We start from the raw sequence: 25,801 nt of genomic DNA, 5'->3' as shown, positions 1-25,801 counted from the left end.
CTAATGAGGCCGTAAAAGAATGAGAAGGATATGAAGGAAAATATCATGATTTGATAAACATTATAACTCGAATATATTGTTAAAAATACCGATGGAGCAGCCCTTATATCTAGATCTAGAATGAAACACCGTGGATGTAATTGTGGCCAAAAACACTTACGCGAGTAAGAACGGATTCATTTTTTAACGAAACAAAGACTAAGTACTTTCTGCAAAATCGGATAGTAGTTGATACAGAGATACATCACCAGACACAGTTAGGAGCCGGTCTTTCAAGAGAGTCTTCAAGTTCAAATACTTAGAGACATGTGAAACAGAAATAAAGGCGGGAATCCAGGCGGGGTATCCCTGTTACTATAGCCTCAGTCACCTTAGGTCGAGAGAGCTCAATCTCAAACTATATAACATAGTAATCCTTCCTGTTGTATTTTATGGGTGTGAGACATAGAGACAAGGTTACAACAGCCTCCTCATTTCTGAAAATATGTTTCTCAAAATTCTTCGGAGATATAAAGAACGAGACGATCGGGGAATGGCGGATATGATACAATCCTGAGATGGATCAAATGTTTAAACATCGAAAATCAGCATGAAAATTAAACATCTCATTTGGGCAGAATAAGTACATGTGACACGTGAAGCTGCTGCATTTCGTCACCTGCGGGAATACACCAGTCAATATCTCTGGAGTCGGAAGAGAACAAGAGCTGACCAAGGAAGGTCGGATAAGGAAGTTGAAAGTGAGGATCCTGGCACAAGTGGAAGCAGTGCCAGTCTCAACTCAGGTTGAAAGAACCTGGTCTCTCTTACGACAGGCAGAGAATACTCCTCACTCACAGAGGAACTTGTACAAGCCACGTTGTATTTCTTTGGACGGAATGTTGCTCCAATGTTTTCTCTGCCTAGCAGTAGGGACGCTGCAACATACTAAAAAGTCGATATTTCATTCGATACCGATACTTAATTAAAGAATCCATTGTTCCAAAGCTCTAAAGACATTATAACATGAATCTGACGGCATTGGAAGAGAGTTAACTTTGGATATTTATTGAACTCCCCCACCCCCATATTGGTGTGATTGTTTTAGATTGTTCTGAGTTCTTAAATTGCTCTGATGTTAGTATAAAGGAAACTTTTGAGGCAGCCAAGGCTAATTAGTAAACCTCGGCAAAGAATGAGTGATACCATAGGTATATTGGTAGTGATACAAATAAAATTTTGAATAACTTGTTCCAGAACAAGAAAACGCATTGAAGATAATCTTAAAGAATTTTGTGTGTCAATAAAAACATATTTAGTCAAGGTTTTCAAGTTTGAAGATCAATTGCCAATGTCTCGCATGCTTCTTTGCCAAAGTTCCGAGCTAAAATTTAAGCATCTTTAATAAATAATCGACTCAGTTCAGATAGATGATGTAGACTGTTTGTATGATAAAGTTTGTAATGCAAAGGACATTTTTAAGCAAGGCATATCCATGGAAGGCAATGCAAACAGAAGGTGGGTTAATGTGTTTGATACCTTGAGAGCCAAAAAACATTCAGGTTCCCAATTTCCTGAAAGTAGTTGGGTTTGTATTAAGCATTCCTGGTTCAAATGCTGAGGCAGGAAGAATTGTTTCCCTAATGAACTATAAATGGTCAGAAGGAGGGGGGGGGGGGGGGACGGCACGGGCGGTCAGTAAGGTAGTTATAAGGGTGGCTCTCACATGTGGATAGGTTCCCACCCATGTGAGTGCCCACGAAGTAGATTTAGTTTATTTTTATGTTTCAAGGGTGGCGCTTGCTTGTGGTCCGGTTATCCGCCCATGTGAGCGTCCACATTGTAGACTTAGTTTATTTTTATTTTGCGCCCACATGGTAGATTGAGTTTATATATTTTTTATCTTATTCTCTTTGTAACGGGAACATGTATTTGGGCCAAAAGCCTGTAATGTTCTTCAATAAAGAAATGCTATAAATGGACAGAAGTGCGCAACAAATGTACCACCGACTTATGGAAAAAGAACTGCAAGTAATAGTGAATTTTGATTTTAATTGTAGAGAATTCTTTACATGTATGTAAAATTGAATGGATCTCTGCTAAAAGAAGCAAAGTCAGTAAATAAATACAAGCAATAATGTAAAATAAAACACGCAGAAAACACTATTTGAAATGTTTGTTTTGTGTCCTTGCACCTCGATTCCTTCTTTGTAAAAAGTTGGCAACCCTATCTGCACATATCCTCCTCCGATACAAATCTCCTGGCCTGAGAGGGGGCGTCACCTTCTAGGAGGCCCGTCTCCCCCTTCAGGGAAGGAATGAAAACATTTTTACTACCTGGCACGTACGCCTATACACTAAGGGTACAACCTTACTATTTTTCCCCTGTTAATACTTAAGGTAGTAATTGTTAGTTATTTTCTAACTGTTGGGTTCGATTCAGTGTTGTCATCCATACAGTTTAGGGACCCTACTTGCCGATACGACGTCTTACAGTGACTGTTAATCTGGCACGTTGGCACTATGTAGTTATGGTTTATTTCGTGACTTGCGAGAATTTCGTATTGCCACTGCGATATTGTGAAAATTACTACTACATTTGCAGGTATAATTAAGGCATATTTTATTTTTCTGTGGGGTTGTAAATCTGTCTGGGTAATACCAGGTGAGTAGAATTGCGGTATGTTCGAATAATGCATTTATTAACGTAGTTGTAAGAAATGACGAACGCAGCATTTAATGTATTACAGTCTTATATCGTCCATTACTTACGTATATAATTCTATTAGGATGTTTAAGAGGCAAGAAAAATCTGAAAGAAATCCTCCGAAAAAGAAAGCAACATTACCTTCACTATAAAGATCAGTTCATTTCAAATAGAAGGAAATTTCGTTATCAACTAACCTAACTTAACCTAACCTGACCTAACCTAACCTGACCTAATCTAACCTAACCTGACCTAACCTAACTTAACCTAACCTAACCTGACCTAACCTAACCTAACCTAACCTAACCTAACCTGACATAACCTAACCTGACCTAACCTAACCTGACCTAACCTAACCTGACCTAACCTAACTTAACCTGACCTAACCTAACTTGACCTAATCTAACCTAACATAACCTAACCTGACCTAACATAACCTAACCTGACCTAACCTAACTTAACCTGACCTAACCTAACCTAACCTAACCTGACATGACCTAACCTAACCTGACCTAACTTAACTTAACCTAACTTAGCCTGAACTAACCTAACCTGACCTAACCTGACCTAACCTGACCTGACCTAACCTAACCTAACCTAACCTAACCTAACCTAACCTGACCTAAACTGACCTGACCTAACCTAACCTAACCTAACCTGACCTAACCTAACTTAACCTGACCTAACCTAACTTAACCTGACCTAACCTAACCTAACCTGACCTGACCTAACCTGACCTAACCTAACTTAACCTGACCTAACCTAACCTAACCTGACCAAACTTAACCTAACTTAACCTAACCTAACCTAACCTAACCTAGCCTAACCTTGTCTTGTCACAACTTTGGTACGATTCGCAGACTTTGCCTTTGTGTATTCTTACTGACTTACAACATATGTACATATAATACTGTATATTTGCTTATCTGTATCATTACGGCGTTGTTTCCCGTAAGTCTGAGAAGTTTTAGCAAATTTCAAGAAGGGAGCTCTATTATTTACACCAGGCAAACACCGAAGGATACGGTTATAGTGATGCGTATATCAAAATGAAGGCTGAAATATATATCAGTAAATTAACTGAGGTTGAGAGAGAGTGTGTATTTGCTTGATTCCTCATTAAGCTTGAAAACCACTTAATTATGAATATTTGATTGATCATTTATTTATCAATTACCTGGGTAAGGGAACCTCCATTATTGATACTTATACACTGACTGACAGAGCAAATGCAACACCAAGAAGGAGTGGTCAGAACTTTATGCCAATTGCAGGGTAGACTGACGTCACTGAGGTATGCTCATGATGTGAAATGCGCCGCTGTGCTGCGCACGTAGCGAACGATAAATGGGACACGGCGTTGGCGAATGGCCCACTTCGTACCGTGATTTCTCAGCCGACAGTCATTGTAGAACGTGTTGTCGTGTGCTACAGGACACGTGTATAGCTAAGAATGCCAGGCCGCCGTCAACGGAGGCATTTCCACCAGACAGACGACTTTACGAGGGGTATGGTGATCGGGCTGAGAAGGGCAGATTGGTCGCTTCGTCAAATCGCAGCCGATACCCATAGGGATGTGTCCACGGTGCAGCGCCTGTGGCGAAGATGGTTGGCGCAGGGACATGTGGCACGTGCGAGGGGTCCAGGCGCAGCCCGAGTGACGTCAGCACGCGAGGATCGGCGCATCCGCCGCCAAGCGGTGGCAACCCCGCACGCCACGTCAACCGCCATTCTTCAGCATGTGCAAGACATCCTGGCTGTTCCAATATCGACCAGAACAATTTCCCGTCGATTGGTTGAAGGAGGCCTGCACTCCCGGCGTCCGCTCAGAAGACTACCATTGACTCCACAACATAGACGTGCACGCCTGGCATGGTGCCGGGCTAGAGCGACTTGGATGAGGGAATGGCGGAACGTCGTGTTCTCCGATGAGTCACGCTTCTCTTCTGTCAGTGATAGTCACCGCAGACGAGTGTGGCGTCGGCGTGGAGAAAGGTCAAATCCGGCAGTAACTGTGGAGCGCCCTACCGCTAGACAACGCGGCATCATGGTTTGGGGCGCTATTGCGTATGATTCCACGTCACCTCTAGTGCGTATTCAAGGCACGTTAAATGCCCACCGCTACGTGCAGCATGTGCTGCGGCCGGTGGCACTCCCGTACCTTCAGGGGCTGCCCAATGCTCTGTTTCAGCAGGATAATGCCCGCCCACACACTGCTCGCATCTCCCAACAGGCTTTACGAGGTGTACAGATGCTTCCGTGGCCAGCGTACTCTCCGGATCTCTCACCAATCGAACACGTGTGGGATCTCATTGGACGCCGTTTGCCAACTCTGCCCCAGCCTCGTACGGACGACCAACTGTGGCAAATGGTTGACAGAGAATGGAGAACCATCCCTCAGGACACCATCCGCACTCTTATTGACTCTGTACCTCGACGTGTTTCTGCGTGCATCGCCGCTCGCGGTGGTCCTACATCCTACTGAGTCGATGCCGTGCGCATTGTGTAACCTGCATATCGGTTTGAAATAAACATCAATTATTCTTCCGTGCCGAGTCTGTTTTTTCCCCAACTTTCATCCCTTTCGAACCACTCCTCCTTGGTGTTGCATTTGCTCTGTCAGTCAGTGTATTGAGGTTAGTTTGTTAATGGTTGTGTTTCGTGATTTCAGTTCGTAACTAGTCAAGTTGGCAGCAGTGATGAGCCATTAAAACAAGAGAATATGGCGGCGATATTTGCCTTTTAATGTACAGTCTTATGTGACGAATACTGTAGTAGTTTTTAATCTTCTTTCATTACAGCGTTGCTGGACACAATGTGGGATTACACAATAGTACCATGTATGCCGCCACCAAACACGCTGTGCTGGCTCTCACTGAAGGACTCAGGAAGGACTTCTTGGAACACAAGAGTAACATGAAAGTCTCGGTGAGTTAATATTATGTCTCTTTCTAAACAATGTACTAGGAGCGTATTATATTCTTCTTCTTGAGTTCCGGCCTTCTAAGAACCACGTTACAATTTCAATTGTTCCTCCTTAGTTGTTCTTTCCTTTTCTTCCACTATTCTTTCCTTGTTTCACTGTGTTTCTTTTTCCTGTCTTCAGTCCACTTTGTGCCTGTTTTCTCTTCCTTCCTCCCTTGGAATCCTTCCATTTGTAAGACTTTCTTCCTAAAAATCTTTCTTTCCAATAATTCTTCTTCTCGTATGTTGTTCCTTTCCAGATCTTTCTTGACTTCTTGAATCCAGGTGGTAGTTGATTTCTTTTCCCAAAGGTACTTGAAGATTCGTTTAGTTAGTCTATTGCCATCCATTCTGTAAATGTGTCCAAGAAATAGCAATTTCCTTTTTCTTATTGTTTCTGATATATTTTCTACGTTCTGGTAAATTTCATTGTTACTTCTTAATTTCCAAAACTCTGCAATTCTTAGAGGACCTAATATTTTCCTTATAATTCTTCTTTCTAATATTTCTAATTTATCAAGCTTGTAGTTCAGTGCTAGACATTCGCTGGCATAAAGGTATTCTAGTTTCACTACTGTGTTGTAGTGCTTTATTTTAAGTTTTCTTGATAAGCACTTTTTGTTGTAAGTATTCTTAGTTATACCGTACGCTCTTTCCATCTTTTGTATCCTCTCCTCTATAGCAGATTTTTCTAAACCATTTTCTTGAATTGTCTCACCCAAATATTTGAATTTCTTTACCTTTTCTATTTGACCAATATCCGTTACTAAAAACTTTGGGGCACTTTTCATATTCGTCAAAAATTTTGTTTTCTCGGCAGAGATTCTCAAGCCTGTCATGTTGGCTGTCTTTTCAAGGAGATTGACTTGCATTGCTGCATCTGTAAGGCTTTGTGAAAGTATGGCAAAGTCATCTGCAAATGCTAGGCAATTTATTGCAACACCTTTGTTCTTCTTCCCCAGCATGAGTTGCAATATTTTAGATTCTTTCAGTTTTTCATTCCAAATTCTTACAATTTTCTCCATGACACAATTGAAAAGGAGTGGAGATAGACCATGGGGCGTATTATATTGTTTTACACTTTATTTTTTGTACGTACGGGCATGGTTCACATTTCAATTTTGAAGATGGTGACGTGTAACTAGTGTCTTGTTCGATCGTTTGGTAGCAGCACACGCCCAGGGGCCAACGAATACACTCGTCATGGCCATTTCATAACAACACTGTCAGCATAGGAGCAGTCAACATGGAAAGCAACCGTCAGGGACAGCGCTATACGACTTTGTTCCTATGGAAAGAAGGCGTGACCACTGCAGAAATTCATCGGCGCTTGGTGGCAGTCTGTGGAGAACATGCACCATCACGGAATCATGAAGGAATTCTTTGTAAGGTCAGATCTTAGTCTGTAGCTACGAACCCGCATGATCCACTGCTACATATTCCCTACGCTCCTATATGAATGTGGAAGCTTTACCCTGGATCCAAGCACTGAAAAACGTATATATATATACCTTTGAAAGGTAGTTGTATCGCCGCCTCTTGCGTATACCTTGGATAGTGACAATTTTAAATGTCGAGGTACTTCATCAGATGAAAAACAAAAGAGCACTGTTACTTATTATAAAACAGAGAAAAACACAATACTTAGGGCATGTTATGAGGGACGAGCGGTATCAATAATTACAGCTAATTATTGAAGGAAAGTTACAAGGGAAACGGTCCGTTGGTAGACGGAGAAATTCATGGCTAAAGGACATTAGAAGGTGGCACAGATGTAGTAGATCAGAAGAAGCTTTTCATGTTGCATTGTCAAGATCAGAGCTGGCTACATGGATCCCCAACATCCGTATGGAGACGGCATGTTAAGAAGAAGAAGAAGAAGACAAAATGTCGAGCACTCTTCTATGGAAGAATCATTATATCTTGTCCCGAGCAATGGTCTTTCGTAATAAAATGCAGGGTCTTTGTTTTGAAGTTGTGCAAGGCAGTCGTGATGCTAATCGTACTATGACAATTGCGTTAGTGGAGTTTCCAGCAGCCTCAGGCCAACAGCTGAGCGGAGTGATGGCGGTGGTGGTGATTATTGTTTTACGAGGAAGCACAATTAGGCAAGCATCCTTTATATAACACTAATCAGAGAGAAAAATGGAAGGGACCCAAAATTCCGAAAAATAAAGATGTCGGCCAAAGGAAGACAAGGGGCAAGAAGTGTGTGAAAACGAAAGGCTCCCGAGCCTCGAGTGCTCTAATACCGTCGGGGTTGGAAAAGAACAAGAGTTGACCAAGAGAGGTCAGATAGAATAGATGAAAGTAAGTAAGTGGAAGCAATGCCAGGGCCCCGTCGTTACCAACCCACAATCCAAAGTTCAGAGCCCCTGGGGAGCGGAGGGATAAAATAAAACCGAGACCTGTAGAATGTTTTATTTAGCGTAGACCTTTAGTGCCCGAGGACATGTTCGGCTCGCCTGGTGCAGATCTTTGAAGCGTCTGAGCGACTGGATTTGAAATGGCGAAGATCAGGTCCGGAGAGGGTGAAATCTTGTGTCCTCCTGTCAAATAACATCAAGAGTTCTGCTCTAGGATTGACGTCTCCATCCGAGGGAGGAATTACCATCAACAACGTCATATTCCCTCATTGCATATGAAGTCCGACCATTGGCTGAATGGTCCGCCTACTGGCCTTCGGTTCAGAGGGTCCCGGCTTCGATTCCCGGTCGGGTCGGGGATTTTAACCTTAATTGGTTAATTCCAATGGCCCGGGGGATGGGTGTTTGTGCTGTCCCCAACATCCCTGCAACTCACACACCACAGATAGCACTGTCCTCCACCACAACAACACGCAGTTACCTACACATGGCAGATGCCACCCACCCTCATCGGAGGGTCTGCCGTACAAGGGCTGCACTCGGCTAGAAATAGCCACACGAAATTAAAAACTGCATATGAACGCTGGGGGAGAGGTAGGGCATCCAGGATTTTTGCACGCAATCTAGTGATTTCAAATTGTATACCATCACTTTTGTTCCCCTACCGGTCAACATTCCGGCTAATGAACGTGGGATTTTAAAAATCACCACTAGAGGCCCCAATGCCATGTTTGTCCTACTTTCCTTTTCCTGTTACTCCATCTTTCTTAATCATTTCACCCGACAGGACTTGGGTTCTACACCCTGTCAGAAAGTCAAAAATTTAGAAACGAAATTTCCAGTTATGGAGAAGCGCATGGCTCTGAGGTTGAGTAGTATCAGGTTAATACCTGGAGGCACACAGACCTAACCACTGAATTGCACTTGACGTCCAGGTTGCGGATAACTGGAGCCGTTACTCTTTCAGGAGTCTTCGCGGCCAGTATGGAGATGTTTCTGCTTTGGTTACTGCCTTTTCCCACACTGATCTGTTCCTAAATCTGTATGCAGAGAGTCTGTTAAATGATAGAGTTAAGGTAATCGCCCACTACACCGCGCCGCGCGGAACAAGCTTGTGGAGTTTCCGCACCAGAAGCCCCCAGGTTTCTGGAACGGAACTTTTTCCTTTCGGCGCGCTTGTGTGGGCGAGGGTAGAAGGAAGGAATAACGGAAATAATGTGGTTTCGTGCCGTTTCGGCAGTCCTCGTGAGTCCTCGATATGCTCGTACCTTCACGCGGTTAGTGGTATTGTGCACTGTACGCCTTTCTCGGCGAAAGGTGATATTATTTTCTCGCTCTACACACGGCTTTTTTATTTGCTAGTTGCTTCACGTCGCACCGACGCAGATCGGTCTTATGGCGACGATGGGACAGGAAAGGGCTAGGAGTGGGAAGGAAGCGGCCGTGGCCTTAATTAAGGTACAGCCCCAGCATTTGCCTGGTGTGAAAATGGAAAACCACGGAAAACCATTTTCAGGGCTGCCGACAGTGGGGTTCGAACCTACTATCTCCCGAACACTAGATACTGGCCGCACTTAAGCGACTGCAGCTATCGAACTCGGTACACACGGCTTAACTAGGTTCAATAGTTCATAGAATTTTTCTTGGGACATACGAAAGCGGTGATAAAATTTACTTCGGTCCTTTAGTAGATCAGGAAATAAATGGTGAAACTCTCCGTACGTTTCCCTTTTCTCATAAATGTTGTGGACCCAAACTTTTCTTTCGCGTTTTTCTTCTTCCTCATTTGCAAATATCGCAACCGCAAATAAGAAGTCCTCCTCGGAACCGGAACTCATATTTCTGTGTGAGCTGCACTTCCCCAAGTGGAGAGAGGCGGCGCGGTGAGGTGTGCTGTATGGGCGAAGTCTCGGAAAATGGTCCGTGGAATGTTCCACAAGCTTGTTCCGCACGGCGCGGCGCGGTTCCCTGCAGTGGGCGATTACCTTAAGCCAAGCTCAGCAGAAGGTTGGCTGTAAAAGGATGCGTACTCTTCTACATTGTGAGCATTATTGAGAAAGCAAACACACGCGTGTAGTGCGTGGCTTCCTCTGTTAAACTGTACACAGCGGAGAAGCGAGGCAAGCGGAGCCACTGCTTGACCGAGTACTGTGTAGAGATGAGAAGAATGCAAGAATGAGGAATGTGGCCTGCAAGCACGAACTTCCTGTTCTGCCCAGACAGACCGGCTCTTATCTGCTACACGAAAACATTGACTCACACTTTGCAGTTTGCTGGATTACAACTGACAAGAGCGAAGAGCTGCCAGTAGAAGATAATATAAAGTCGCCTGGGTAGTAGCGGAGTTGCTATGGTAACCATTGCGTCACTGGCTCTGCTGGTGAAAACCCCTTCGCCCCGAGCCTCACCGGGTATGTGCATTCTTCTGATCTCCCAACAATACGTGCTAAGCCACGGGGCAGCCAAAGACGTCGCCAACTCCTCACTTCCACGGGCTACCGCCTTCGGGCTACACCCCATAGGATTTTAAAACAATGAGTGTTACATTTTGTATTTAGAGAATTGTTCTACTACTTACCAGACACTCTGTATATGACTTGATTTGCCATTTATTTTTTTCTTTCCACCACTCAGGTTTGTGGACATTCTTCGGAATCAAGTTTCTACTCTTCTGTCAGAACTCGTAGAGGTGTGAGTAATATTTTAAGAAAAAGTTTGTGTAAAATGGTTACACCTCCATCTTGACAAAGAACATGGGCATTCTTATGGTTTTCCATGTTAACAGTTGTTCTTAACAGCCTCTGAATGTTATCTTTGTTATATTTGATTAATGTTGACAGTACAAGTGAAATGTCCTCAGTATAAATAAATAAATAAATAAATAAATAAATAAATAAATAAATAAATAAAAATAACGTTGGACCCTAAGAGGGAAACCTAACAATTTCTCGCCAATTACTATTGAAACTGGTGGTTTATAGTTATTTGCTAACTGTTGGGTTGAACTCAACGTTGCAATCCATGTAAGCCGATGCAACAATTTCCAGTTATCTTTTAACGCTCACGTAAATTTTCAGCTACCTTTGAGACGGTAAAGGCGTCCTCGGTTTACCCGAAAGGACGTGGGTTTGATTCCCCGTCAGGAAGTCGAGAAATTTAAGAAACGAGATTTCCATTTCTGGAAGTGAATATGGCCATGAAGTTCACTCAACCTACACCAAAAATGAGTACCAGGTTAATTCCTGGGGGGCAAAGGCGGCCGAGCGTAGAGCTAACCACTCTACCCCATCAAGTGCGAGGTTACTGATAGTGGAAGCCTTTACCTTCTACCCCTCCAAGGGCCTTCATTGCCTGTACAGAGATGACTTTGCTTTTTAGGAACATGTTGACAGCTTTTTTCCTGTGCCACACATAATGACTACGCCATGTTGTACGGCCGGATGCCCTTCCTGCCGTCGACAATAATAATAATAATAATAATAATAATAATAATAATAATAATAATAATAATAATTTTATTTGCTTTACGTCCTACTAACTACTCTTACGGTTTTCGGAGTCGCCGAGGTGCCGGAATTTAGTTCCACAGTAGTTTTTTTTATGTACCAGTAAATCTACCGACAAGAGACTGACGTTTTTGAGCTCCTTCAAATACCACCGGACTGAGCCAGGATCGAACCTGCCATGTTGGGGGTCAGGAGGTACCGTATATTCAATGTTGAATGTTTCGGTAATTGTTTGTAATGTGAAGAGCACCCAGTCCCCGAGCCAAACCAGATGTGACTAAAACTCTGACTGACGCGCGAATCGAACACATGACTCTCTGAATCTAATGCCAAGACGCTGACCAATAGGCCAAGGAGCCAAATTTTGGCAATATTACATGTCATTTGAAATACCACGTGAAAATCTTAACTCTCGTCAAAAAGATGTGAGTATCTCTTTTACTTTCGATTCTGCTTGTGCTGTCTCCCTACAGAAGGTTGGCGACCTTCATTACGTTTTTTTCTTTTCATTTTGTGTTTCGATCGTCACCGCGAATCGGACACCGCGGGATAACATTCTAGTTTCCATTTCCCCATTCCTCAAATGCACATTGTTTTTTAATACTGTATGTATCTCGTATTTCCACTGTATGATAGAGTAATTTATATCCTCCTTATTCCAGTGCGTGACTCCTGGAGTTGTGAAGACTGAATTCCGGGATAAACTTCCCTACTTAAAGAATATATTCGATAAGAAGGTTGGCCTCTACTCAGAAGATGTTGCTGAAGCTGTACTTTATGTTCTTGGAACACCTCCTCATGTGCAGGTAATTGCAAATGTTTTAACATTCGAATTTTGATTTTAAAATTCTCACATTTCATGTGCACGGGAAATCACATTTATTTTGTCAAATTATACCTTTTTACTTCATGCCATTGGTTTATATCTGAGGTTAATTTAAATTTTCTCTTCATGCAATCTACACTCATTGCAGCCTGATTATTTCCAGAAGTATTACAATAGACTGTGATAGCCTCACCCTGATATTTCATTTTAGTCGAGGATGACCAAATTAGTACACACAATTATACTCAACAATGAATCACATCTGTTAAAATGATTAGTGGCGTCCGGCTCCATGGCTAAATGGTTAGCGTGCTGGCCCTTCGTCACAGGGGTCCCGGGTTCGATTCCCGGCAAGGTCGGAAATTTTAACCATAATTGGTTGATTTCGCTGGCACTGGGGCTGGGTGTATGCGTCGTCTTCATCATCATTTCGTCCTCATCACGGCGCACAGGTCGCCTACGGGCGTCAAATCATAAGACCTAATCTGGCGAGCCGAAATTGTCCTCGGACACTCCCGGCACTAAAAGCCATACGCCACTTTTAATAATGATTAGTAGTTATTTACAAAACTCTTTTGTCTTCGGCTGGCAGTCTTTACATGGAAGGGCGCGATCCTCCGTAATTAGGTCTTACCTTTCACTCACTGCACACACGACCGTTGGTATCACATCGAACGACGATTGTACACTTTACTCTTGGCTCGACTCCAGACAAGGCCGATTACTCGCAAAATCAAGTCACGTGACAGCTCCAAGCACTGAACTCTCAGATTATGACTCGTAACGGACTACTCAACACGACACCAACTCTTCGAGGTGAGCCTGCTTTTATGTACCTGGCGATGAAGTTCTAGTATCCTCAGGGTGCGGCCACAATACAAGTATTTTAATTTCACTTTCCAGAAGATTCACGGAGACACCAGACGAAACGGACAATAGGAGCCGAGGCCGTCACATGTCTGCAGGCCGGCAGCCTAACTCATTTCTTCCAGGAAATACCCAACAGAGCTGACATTCGCATTAACACATAACAATATGTATGTCGTAAATTCCTAAACGATTACAGGTAGATTTCTTAACACACTACCATTCTACTCTGTAAAACACTACCTTCGTGTAGGTACCCACGGTAACCGTGGGGCGTAATATGATTAAAATATTATAATTGTTTGATAATTCTAGTGTACAATGGATCGTGTGAAATATTTTGGGTAGAATTTTGAAAAAAAAATTCCTAACATAAATGAAAGTTAAGGCGAATGGTAAGAGGTTAAATTCCCCGTCCTCTTCAACTCCTTCCGTTTACTAATCCTTCTAGAGCGTCCATCAGCAAACCTTCTCTTCAAAACCAGTGCCCAAGCCAGTTTACATTCCTCATATTGTAATCCATTAGTTTCTTTTTTTTTTCAGTTCATTCCAGTAGCTGCTCATTCCTTACTGTTTCTACTCAGGATATCCGTTCCATCCCTCTCCATCACAACATCTCAAATGCTTGTAAGGTCTCGGATCGATATAGCGCCAAACTTCCAAACAAAGCATTTCGCCAACCTCTTCCTTAACCTCAAGTTCCATTGTCCACACGGGAGACCTTCCCTTCTGTTCAAGCAAGCAAGCAAGCAAGCAAGCAAGCAAGCAAGCAAGCAAGCAAGCAAGCAAGCAAGCAAGCAAGCAAGCAAGCAAGCAAGCAAGCAAGCAAGCAAGCAAGCAAGCAAGCAAGCAAGCAAGCAAGCAAGCAAGCAAGCAAGCAAGCAAGCAAGCAAGCAAGCAAGCAAGCAAGCAAGCAAGCAAGCAAGCAAGCAAGCAAGCAAGCAAGCAAGCAAGCAAGCAAGCAAGCAAGCAAGCAAGCAAGCAAGCAAGCAAGCAAGCAAGCAAGCAAGCAAGCAAGCAAGCAAGCAAGCAAGCAAGCAAGCAAGCAAGCAAGCAAGCAAGCAAGCAAGCAAGCAAGCAAGCAAGCAAGCAAGCAAGCAAGCAAGCAAGCAAGCAAGCAAGCAAGCAAGCAAGCAAGCAAGCAAGCAAGCAAGCAAGCAAGCAAGCAAGCAAGCAAGCAAGCAAGCAAGCAAGCAAGCAAGCAAGCAAGCAAGCAAGCAAGCAAGCAAGCAAGCAAGCAAGCAAGCAAGCAAGCAAGCAAGCAAGCAAGCAAGCAAGCAAGCAAGCAAGCAAGCAAGCAAGCAAGCAAGCAAGCAAGCAAGCAAGCAAGCAAGCAAGCAAGCAAGCAAGCAAGCAAGCAAGCAAGCAAGCAAGCAAGCAAGCAAGCAAGCAAGCAAGCAAGCAAGCAAGCAAGCAAGCAAGCAAGCAAGCAAGCAAGCAAGCAAGCAAGCAAGCAAGCAAGCAAGCAAGCAAGCAAGCAAGCAAGCAAGCAAGCAAGCAAGCAAGCAAGCAAGCAAGCAAGCAAGCAAGCAAGCAAGCAAGCAAGCAAGCAAGCAAGCAAGCAAGCAAGCAAGCAAGCAAGCAAGCAAGCAAGCAAGCAAGCAAGCAAGCAAGCAAGCAAGCAAGCAAGCAAGCAAGCAAGCAAGCAAGCAAGCAAGCAAGCAAGCAAGCAAGCAAGCAAGCAAGCAAGCAAGCAAGCAAGCAAGCAAGCAAGCAAGCAAGCAAGCAAGCAAGCAAGCAAGCAAGCAAGCAAGCAAGCAAGCAAGCAAGCAAGCAAGCAAGCAAGCAAGCAAGCAAGCAAGCAAGCAAGCAAGCAAGCAAGCAAGCAAGCAAGCAAGCAAGCAAGCAAGCAAGCAAGCAAGCAAGCAAGCAAGCAAGCAAGCAAGCAAGCAAGCAAGCAAGCAAGCAAGCAAGCAAGCAAGCAAGCAAGCAAGCAAGCAAGCAAGCAAGCAAGCAAGCAAGCAAGCAAGCAAGCAAGCAAGCAAGCAAGCAAGCAAGCAAGCAAGCAAGCAAGCAAGCAAGCAAGCAAGCAAGCAAGCAAGCAAGCAAGCAAGCAAGCAAGCAAGCAAGCAAGCAAGCAAGCAAGCAAGCAAGCAAGCAAGCAAGCAAGCAAGCAAGCAAGCAAGCAAGCAAGCAAGCAAGCAAGCAAGCAAGCAAGCAAGCAAGCAAGCAAGCAAGCAAGCAAGCAAGCAAGCAAGCAAGCAAGCAAGCAAGCAAGCAAGCAAGCAAGCAAGCAAGCAAGCAAGCAAGCAAGCAAGCAAGCAAGCAAGCAAGCAAGCAAGCAAGCAAGCAAGCAAGCAAGCAAGCAAGCAAGCAAGCAAGCAAGCAAGCAAGCAAGCAAGCAAGCAAGCAAGCAAGCAAGCAAGCAAGCAAGCAAGCAAGCAAGCAAGCAAGCAAGCAAGCAAGCAAGCAAGCAAGCAAGCAAGCAAGCAAGCAAGCAAGCAAGCAAGCAAGCAAGCAAGCAAGCAAGCAAGCAAGCAAGCAAGCAAGCAAGCAAGCAAGCAAGCAAGCAAGCAAGCAAGCAAGCAAGCAAGCAAGCAAGCAAGCAAGCAAGCAAGCAAGCAAGCAAGCAAGCAAGCAAGCAAGCAAGCAAGCAAGCAAGCAAGCAAGCAAGCAAGCAAGCAAGCAAGCAAGCAAGCAAGCAAGCAAGCAAGCAAGCAAGCAAGCAAGCAAGCAAGCAAGCAAGCAAGCAAGCAAGCAAGCAAGCAAGCAAGCAAGCAAGCAAGCAAGCAAGCAAGCAAGCAAGCAAGCAAGCAAGCAAGCAAGCAAGCAAGCAAGCAAGCAAGCAAGCAAGCAAGCAAGCAAGCAAGCAAGCAAGCAAGCAAGCAAGCAAGCAAGCAAGCAAGCAAGCAAGCAAGCAAGCAAGCAAGCAAGCAAGCAAGCAAGCAAGCAAGCAAGCAAGCAAGCAAGCAAGCAAGCAAGCAAGCAAGCAAGCAAGCAAGCAAGCAAGCAAGCAAGCAAGCAAGCAAGCAAGCAAGCAAGCAAGCAAGCAAGCAAGCAAGCAAGCAAGCAAGCAAGCAAGCAAGCAAGCAAGCAAGCAAGCAAGCAAGCAAGCAAGCAAGCAAGCAAGCAAGCAAGCAAGCAAGCAAGCAAGCAAGCAAGCAAGCAAGCAAGCAAGCAAGCAAGCAAGCAAGCAAGCAAGCAAGCAAGCAAGCAAGCAAGCAAGCAAGCAAGCAAGCAAGCAAGCAAGCAAGCAAGCAAGCAAGCAAGCAAGCAAGCAAGCAAGCAAGCAAGCAAGCAAGCAAGCAAGCAAGCAAGCAAGCAAGCAAGCAAGCAAGCAAGCAAGCAAGCAAGCAAGCAAGCAAGCAAGCAAGCAAGCAAGCAAGCAAGCAAGCAAGCAAGCAAGCAAGCAAGCAAGCAAGCAAGCAAGCAAGCAAGCAAGCAAGCAAGCAAGCAAGCAAGCAAGCAAGCAAGCAAGCAAGCAAGCAAGCAAGCAAGCAAGCAAGCAAGCAAGCAAGCAAGCAAGCAAGCAAGCAAGCAAGCAAGCAAGCAAGCAAGCAAGCAAGCAAGCAAGCAAGCAAGCAAGCAAGCAAGCAAGCAAGCAAGCAAGCAAGCAAGCAAGCAAGCAAGCAAGCAAGCAAGCAAGCAAGCAAGCAAGCAAGCAAGCAAGCAAGCAAGCAAGCAAGCAAGCAAGCAAGCAAGCAAGCAAGCAAGCAAGCAAGCAAGCAAGCAAGCAAGCAAGCAAGCAAGCAAGCAAGCAAGCAAGCAAGCAAGCAAGCAAGCAAGCAAGCAAGCAAGCAAGCAAGCAAGCAAGCAAGCAAGCAAGCAAGCAAGCAAGCAAGCAAGCAAGCAAGCAAGCAAGCAAGCAAGCAAGCAAGCAAGCAAGCAAGCAAGCAAGCAAGCAAGCAAGCAAGCAAGCAAGCAAGCAAGCAAGCAAGCAAGCAAGCAAGCAAGCAAGCAAGCAAGCAAGCAAGCAAGCAAGCAAGCAAGCAAGCAAGCAAGCAAGCAAGCAAGCAAGCAAGCAAGCAAGCAAGCAAGCAAGCAAGCAAGCAAGCAAGCAAGCAAGCAAGCAAGCAAGCAAGCAAGCAAGCAAGCAAGCAAGCAAGCAAGCAAGCAAGCAAGCAAGCAAGCAAGCAAGCAAGCAAGCAAGCAAGCAAGCAAGCAAGCAAGCAAGCAAGCAAGCAAGCAAGCAAGCAAGCAAGCAAGCAAGCAAGCAAGCAAGCAAGCAAGCAAGCAAGCAAGCAAGCAAGCAAGCAAGCAAGCAAGCAAGCAAGCAAGCAAGCAAGCAAGCAAGCAAGCAAGCAAGCAAGCAAGCAAGCAAGCAAGCAAGCAAGCAAGCAAGCAAGCAAGCAAGCAAGCAAGCAAGCAAGCAAGCAAGCAAGCAAGCAAGCAAGCAAGCAAGCAAGCAAGCAAGCAAGCAAGCAAGCAAGCAAGCAAGCAAGCAAGCAAGCAAGCAAGCAAGCAAGCAAGCAAGCAAGCAAGCAAGCAAGCAAGCAAGCAAGCAAGCAAGCAAGCAAGCAAGCAAGCAAGCAAGCAAGCAAGCAAGCAAGCAAGCAAGCAAGCAAGCAAGCAAGCAAGCAAGCAAGCAAGCAAGCAAGCAAGCAAGCAAGCAAGCAAGCAAGCAAGCAAGCAAGCAAGCAAGCAAGCAAGCAAGCAAGCAAGCAAGCAAGCAAGCAAGCAAGCAAGCAAGCAAGCAAGCAAGCAAGCAAGCAAGCAAGCAAGCAAGCAAGCAAGCAAGCAAGCAAGCAAGCAAGCAAGCAAGCAAGCAAGCAAGCAAGCAAGCAAGCAAGCAAGCAAGCAAGCAAGCAAGCAAGCAAGCAAGCAAGCAAGCAAGCAAGCAAGCAAGCAAGCAAGCAAGCAAGCAAGCAAGCAAGCAAGCAAGCAAGCAAGCAAGCAAGCAAGCAAGCAAGCAAGCAAGCAAGCAAGCAAGCAAGCAAGCAAGCAAGCAAGCAAGCAAGCAAGCAAGCAAGCAAGCAAGCAAGCAAGCAAGCAAGCAAGCAAGCAAGCAAGCAAGCAAGCAAGCAAGCAAGCAAGCAAGCAAGCAAGCAAGCAAGCAAGCAAGCAAGCAAGCAAGCAAGCAAGCAAGCAAGCAAGCAAGCAAGCAAGCAAGCAAGCAAGCAAGCAAGCAAGCAAGCAAGCAAGCAAGCAAGCAAGCAAGCAAGCAAGCAAGCAAGCAAGCAAGCAAGCAAGCAAGCAAGCAAGCAAGCAAGCAAGCAAGCAAGCAAGCAAGCAAGCAAGCAAGCAAGCAAGCAAGCAAGCAAGCAAGCAAGCAAGCAAGCAAGCAAGCAAGCAAGCAAGCAAGCAAGCAAGCAAGCAAGCAAGCAAGCAAGCAAGCAAGCAAGCAAGCAAGCAAGCAAGCAAGCAAGCAAGCAAGCAAGCAAGCAAGCAAGCAAGCAAGCAAGCAAGCAAGCAAGCAAGCAAGCAAGCAAGCAAGCAAGCAAGCAAGCAAGCAAGCAAGCAAGCAAGCAAGCAAGCAAGCAAGCAAGCAAGCAAGCAAGCAAGCAAGCAAGCAAGCAAGCAAGCAAGCAAGCAAGCAAGCAAGCAAGCAAGCAAGCAAGCAAGCAAGCAAGCAAGCAAGCAAGCAAGCAAGCAAGCAAGCAAGCAAGCAAGCAAGCAAGCAAGCAAGCAAGCAAGCAAGCAAGCAAGCAAGCAAGCAAGCAAGCAAGCAAGCAAGCAAGCAAGCAAGCAAGCAAGCAAGCAAGCAAGCAAGCAAGCAAGCAAGCAAGCAAGCAAGCAAGCAAGCAAGCAAGCAAGCAAGCAAGCAAGCAAGCAAGCAAGCAAGCAAGCAAGCAAGCAAGCAAGCAAGCAAGCAAGCAAGCAAGCAAGCAAGCAAGCAAGCAAGCAAGCAAGCAAGCAAGCAAGCAAGCAAGCAAGCAAGCAAGCAAGCAAGCAAGCAAGCAAGCAAGCAAGCAAGCAAGCAAGCAAGCAAGCAAGCAAGCAAGCAAGCAAGCAAGCAAGCAAGCAAGCAAGCAAGCAAGCAAGCAAGCAAGCAAGCAAGCAAGCAAGCAAGCAAGCAAGCAAGCAAGCAAGCAAGCAAGCAAGCAAGCAAGCAAGCAAGCAAGCAAGCAAGCAAGCAAGCAAGCAAGCAAGCAAGCAAGCAAGCAAGCAAGCAAGCAAGCAAGCAAGCAAGCAAGCAAGCAAGCAAGCAAGCAAGCAAGCAAGCAAGCAAGCAAGCAAGCAAGCAAGCAAGCAAGCAAGCAAGCAAGCAAGCAAGCAAGCAAGCAAGCAAGCCCTTCCTTCCTTCTCATAGCATCTGTTATATCTGTTATTATGCCCCCTGGGCATTTGAAAGCTGAGATTCGTTTGCCTTGTTCCCTCTTGCGCTTATTACCACGTTCTTCGTATTTTTTCTTATTAACATTCCATATTGCTCACACGTTACATTCAGGTCTGGTAGCATTCTCTCTAGAACTCTCTCACTCTCCGCTAATAACACCATGTTATCTGTAAATCGAATACACTGTAGTATTCTGCCACCAATAGCTACACCTTTTCTTCCATCTAGACATTTCCTAACAATTTCTTCGAGGTAAACGTTGAGCATTGTAGGAGAGACAGCAACTTTATCTGACCCCTTTCCAATTCTGTTTTCCTCTGACATTTCATTCCTCATCTATATTCTGATCTCTTGTAAGTATAGTCCTCTGATCAGTTGTCTTTTCAATCCACGCATTTTCCTCATTAGCAAGGCCCGGTTGTTTCTTCCATTGTATTCTGCCAAAGGCTTTTTATAAATTTTGTAAAGTTTCCTTTCTCAATACATCTCTCACCAATAGTTCTCAAAACTCCAATTGCATCTCTTGTCCTGTTACCTCTTCAAAAACCATACTGTTCTTCCGCAATATATCTAACTTTCCATACAGTCTTCTAGCCGATACTCTAAGAAATACTTTGCCTGCATCGAATATCAGATTAACGGTCCTTCAGTACTTACATTCCTTGGCATTTTTCTTCTTTGAAACTGGTATCACGATTGTTGAAAGAAAGTCCTCTGGCCATTCTCCTTTGTTATATCTTGTTATAAAGGTATGTTATCTCCTTCACACCTCTGTCTCCAAGACTATTTAACACCTCTGTCGTTGTCCATCAGTTCCGCTTGTCTTGTGATTTTTCTTGTCCTCCAATGCCATTTTCACCTCACTTTCCAAAATACAATGTCCTTTTCCGTCTTCTACCACACTTACTTAATTTTCACTCTCATTATTTTGTCTTTTATTAGGCTTGTACATATTTCAGAACATCATGAGATTCACTAAGTACCCTACCATCCTTTCCCTGCATTTCCATTCCAGTTCTTTACCTCTTACATCGAACATCATTTCTGTACCGGGCGGTACACCTCTACTCTGTTTATTTAAAAGTTGCGCCAGTTGAAACTCCTCTTCTGGAGGAAGGTTGAACTTTATCTATTCTATTAATTCTCTACTTTCGCAGAAGATGTCACCACGTGGAAAATTTTGAGTTTTTGAACTGTGTCACTTTTGATGTGTTTTTGTTTCGCTTGAAGTAAGAAGTGTGAACTTTCTCTTCTAGAGGACACTACTGAAGAATTACAATAGTGCAACCTAGTGCGAAATCAAAGAACTATTTTGTGGGAGAAATTTTTATTTCAAAAGTTTGTTTCTTGTTAAATTTCTTTCTGTTATTGTTTAAGTTGGCTGTATACCCCTCTTTTTCCCCTTAGTTTGGATCTAGCCAATCCCGAATTTCTTTAATTAATTTTCCACCAATAATGTGTTTCTTCTTCCTCTATGTAGGGGTTTCTTTTCCCGAACCAATAAAGATTTTGTGGGAGGGTGTTTTATTTCCCCTAACGCCTAGAATCTTCCGCGAGAGGATATAAACTGCTGATTTTGGGGTCTCCGGGCCACTTCTGTTCCATCTTTCAGTGTATTAAGTACATAACAGGAGGCGGGAAGCGCCTCTTTCCTCGGCAGCGATCTACTACCAGGTAATGGCCTATTAATATCTTCTTTTCTTGCTAGGTCGGCAGTTTAACTCTCGCGGCGGGTTCGAAGCATGTAACCTTTTCCTAAAATGTAACTACTCTTTTCTTCTTTTTCTTGTAAAGTTACATATTGGGATAGAGAGTGCTAACCCTCTCGAGCTCCCACTCACATTTGTTTTGAGGTGAACTTATTTTCTCAAACTTTTCTTCGTTTATGTAATGTAAAGTGTTCTTCTCTAAGTCACCTCTGTAGTATGGGATTAGCCCTTGCGTTAGTGGCCCAGAGCCAGATTAGGTTTTAAAAGCTAAGTGTATTAGGAGTGCAAGTTCGCCTCCTCTCAAGTTGTATTTTAGAGGTCATGTATTAATCTTTTCTCACCTAATAGACCTCAGTAGGTTGGGTATTTTACCCCTGTGTATATGTCCTTTGAGGACAACTTGAAAGTTGAGTTTGGTGTGGCCTGGGAGAGGCTTAACTTTAAGAGCGAGTGGCTCTTTTCTAAAACTGAGAGTTGTATGCCTCGAGGAGGCTTTGCTGTGTAATTTGGAGCAAGGGCTCCAGGGTTTGAGTGGGGTCTTCTGCCCCTTTTGTTGAAATTGGTATATCGTAAAGTTGAGCTAGTCGCTCAAGAATTGTGTTTTCAGGGCTCGAAGCCCAAATTCTTTAATCCCTGTAATTGTACATTTCCAGTTGTATTTCGGCTACTAAGTACCTGTTCTATTTGTTGTTACCTAATTTTGAAAAGAAAATATAACCTTGTTAAATTTTAAAATTTAATTTCTCTTTAGTAGCTTGAGACCTATTCACCACCCAGCACCTTCTTTCATGCTTAACTACCACAAAAACTCGGTAACAAGTGGTAGCAGAGCGTGGTTGAATGGGTCTCAATTTAGCCCCTTTTGACGGCTAAACATTGCTTTGATTCGAATTCTAACAATTTTCTCAGTTGCTGGAATTTTTTGAGTTTTTCAAAATTGTTCTGTCATCATGCCCGGCCCTCGCGATGTTCTCCTCCTTAACTACTTGCGCAAAGAGGAGTTGATATATGAGTTAACTATCAGAAATGTGCAATCTGGAGGCACGGTTGCAATCGATACCAACAAGCTTAGAGAGTCCCTTGATTTGCCCATTTCCATCCCCAATTTGGGAGAGAAAGAAATTGATGATTCTCTTTCCACGATCGTCGAGAATATTACTGGGCTAGCATCGGTAGTCAGCTTTTTTGATGAAAACGATCCATCTCCTAATCAAATTAAGCGTGTGCAAGGCAGGCTGTATCACTTTGCAAATAGAGTTAATGATCTATTGTCTCTAAAGGTGAATGACGTTCAGAGGAAGCAAGCTAATACGCTCCTTGAAACTATTTCTGAATTGTCTAATAAGGTCACTCAATTGCTAACCGGCGAAGCTCCGCCCAAAACCGATCAACCCGCCACGGTGAATGTAGGTAACGAGGAAGAGCCTCCTCAGGGAGAAGTCAATAGGATAACCGTTGCTGCTCAAACTATCTCTGCCCCATCGAACAACGAATCTGAACGCCGTGCGTCATTGAGTAACATCCGCTCTGAATTAACTTCTTTGCCCTTGAAACCTTTAACGACTATGTCACCTGGGTTCAGCAGCTTGCCTCATCCATTGGCAATGTTGCTTAGAGGTATCTCTAAGTTTTCCGTCAACACCACCAGTGACGTAATTTCATTTTTAAGATTTCTAGTGGAATTTCAGGATCATGCCCTTGTGTTTTCTCTTTCCCCATGTCAAATTTTGCAAATTATCTATCCTTATGCTATTGGTGTTCTATCTGACAAAATAGTTAGAGCCATTGCCGAGCAATCTTCTATTGAGGATTTCCACGCCCATTTGCTAGCTAACTTCATCCCGGCTAGGGCCAGGTCCTCCCTTATTCAGAAATACTATTATCGGGTACAGCGCTTGGATGAAAACCTGGCAGACTTCATCCAAGATATTAAGTTTTATACTAGGGTGTTTGCTCTCCACTTCCCTGAGGATCAGATCGTGCAAGCTATTGTTGAAGGGATTTCACCACCCTACAGGTCATATTTGTGTTTCGCGGCGTGCCCGCAAACCTTCTCTGAACTGGAAGCATTAGCCGTCTCTGCGGAAGGAGTTAGGTATGCCGATTCCTTGCGTGTGGCGAAAGAACCCCCGCCTTCCTTTAGTAACACTCGGCCTCCACCTCGCCGACCAGTCAATCCCCGTAAATGTTATGCTTGTGGGTCGCCTGACCATCTGCGGAATAAGTGTCCTCTGATCAAGTCAAGTGGGACAAGGAATGGAGTAGGGTCATCACAAGGCTGTTTTAAGTGTGGGGCCTTCTCACATATCGCCAAGAATTGCCCAAACTCAAATAGCACCCCCTCCTGCTCAACTTCTGGTGCAAATTCCAGCTATTCCAATAATAAAAAGTGACTAGTGGCGTCGGCTGAGCCGACTAATCCATCTTCCCGAGACTTAGCCCCTAGTAAACAGGTTGTAAATGCAGAGAACGACCAGCCTTCAAATTCATCTTTTGAATGCCCTAAAGAGTGTCTTAGGATTGCGGCGGATACCCCCGCACCTGTTCCTTTTCTTAAGATTGAGTTAAATAACGAGCCTATAACAGCTCTCTTAGATTCAGGCAGTGTTTGTTCCATTATTTCGGCTGATTGGTATTCTAAATTGAAATCTGTTTGTAAACTCCCTGACTATGTCTCTTCTCCTGTTCAATATGTTTCGGCTAATTCATCTCCATTAGAAATTCTAGGTTCCATACATGTCAAAATTCGGGTTTTTAAGTTTACATGGAAGATCAAATTGTTTGTGGCCAAGCGTTTGTCTTGCCCCATCATATTGGGAGCGGACTTCATTTCTCACACTGGTCTTGTGCTCGATCTCCAGAGTAGGTCGTGCATATTCAAATTTGCGTCCAATTGTAGAATTCCCTTGTTAAAGTGTAATTCTGTATCATGTTCATCTATTTCGCCTACCCAGGATGAGATGTTGTTAGACCTTAGACATCTACCTGAGGAGCAGGCTGATAGTATTCGGAAACTGTGTCAGTCGTTTCCCGAGGTGTTCTCTGATACTCTTGGTGTTACTGACCTTATTGAATACAAAATTGAGGTCACGGATTCAATTCCTGTCCGTTTTCCACCGTATAGGCTATCTCCACCTAAAATGAAGGCTCTGAAAGAAATCATCGATCAGATGTTGAAGGATGGTATTATTAGGCCCTCTAAGTCAGCGTATTCTTCGCCTATTTTTCTAGTCCCGAAACCCCAAGGAGGCTTCAGGCCTGTCATTGATTACAGGGCTCTCAATCGGAAGGTGGTGTTGCAATCTGTGCCCCTTCCCGACCTTCATTCTTGCTTTTCATGGTTTCGTAAGGCCAAGTTCTTCACCATCTTGGACTTGAATCAGGCCTATAATCAAATTCCCCTTGCCGAAGAGTCTAAACATCTTACAGCGTTTGCCACGGACTGGAATTTATATGAATACAACCGCGTGCCTTTCGGGCTCCCCACGGGGGCAGCTGTGCTCACTAGGCTACTAGATAGGGTCTTTTCCGACATCAAATTTGAGTACTTATATCACTACTTGGATGATGTCGTCGTATTTTCCGAAACCTTTGAAGAACATCTAGATCATTTGCGAGAAGTTCTCAATCGCCTTCGTAAGGCTGGGTTAACTGTTAAGTTGTCCAAGGTTGCCTTTGCTAAGCCCTCTATGTCATTCCTAGGGCATATTGTGTCACCTGATGGTGTAGCAGTCGATCATTCTAGAACACAGGCCATCCGTGATTTTAAACCTCCTAAGGACATCAAAGGTATCGCTAGATTCATTGGTATGGTGAATTTCTTCAGGAAGTTTATTCCTAACTTCGCTAATAGAGCGGCGCCCTTAAACCTTCTTCGTAGGAAAGGCATCAAATTCGAGTGGGGACCTTCTCAACAAGCCGCTTTCGAAGATCTTAAATTAGCTCTCTGTAATGCCCCTGTACTTGCTATGCCTGATTTCTCGAAGAAATTCATCGTCCAAACGGACGCGTCGTCGTCAGCTGTAGCTGCAGTCCTTCTTCAAGAGACTGAACTAGGGAGGCGTCCCATCGCCTATGCATCTAGGACTCTATCGGTTCAAGAAGCCAAGTATTCCATCTATGAGCTCGAAGGGTTGGCAGTCTTATTCGCCTTAGAAAAGTTCCGTCTCTATCTGGAACATGTCAAATTCGACCTGGAGACAGATAATCAAGCCTTAAGCTGGGTCTTAGGTAGGCCGCGTCGTACAGGTCGTATAGCCCGTTGGGCCATCCGTATTTCTGCCTTCCAATTCGATGTACGGCATATCAGAGGTACTGAAAATGTTGTTGCCGATGGACTCAGCCGTATGTTTCATAACGACGTAGAGACCCACGAACCGGTCGACAGTTCATCACCTTCCGAGTCCATACTATCTGGTGTTAATGCCATCTTAACAGATGCTCCCATGCTTTTTAGGGATATTGAGAAATACCAACGTGAAGATCCGACGCTGGCTCCGATAATGGAAACCCTTTCTTCTGGGGAACATGCTGTCCCTTATGTTCTGAGGAATGGTGTTCTATGTTGCCCTTCGAGGCATGATAAGTTGATGAAAGTTGTTGTTCCAGCGGTTCTTGTACCTATGATCTTCAAATACTATCATGAGACCCCATTGGGGGG

At 44.4% G+C, this 25,801-nt stretch overlaps 1 protein-coding gene across 1 annotated transcript in view; it reads left to right on the top strand.

Annotated features, from left to right (window-relative positions):
- Window positions 1–25,801, top strand: part of LOC136885932 (uncharacterized) — a 120,582-nt gene that overhangs the window by 41,430 nt on the left and 53,351 nt on the right. The window contains exons 4-5 of the mRNA XM_068230947.1: window positions 5,488–5,614; window positions 12,185–12,328. Coding sequence (XP_068087048.1) covers window positions 5,488–5,614; window positions 12,185–12,328 — 271 coding nt within the window. The remainder of the gene's footprint in view (window positions 1–5,487; window positions 5,615–12,184; window positions 12,329–25,801) is intronic.

The sequence above is a fragment of the Anabrus simplex genome, chromosome X, assembly GCF_040414725.1.
Source record: "Anabrus simplex isolate iqAnaSimp1 chromosome X, ASM4041472v1, whole genome shotgun sequence".
NCBI classification, from domain to species: domain Eukaryota; kingdom Metazoa; phylum Arthropoda; class Insecta; order Orthoptera; family Tettigoniidae; genus Anabrus; species Anabrus simplex.
This window is presented reverse-complemented; position numbering and strand designations above follow the sequence as displayed.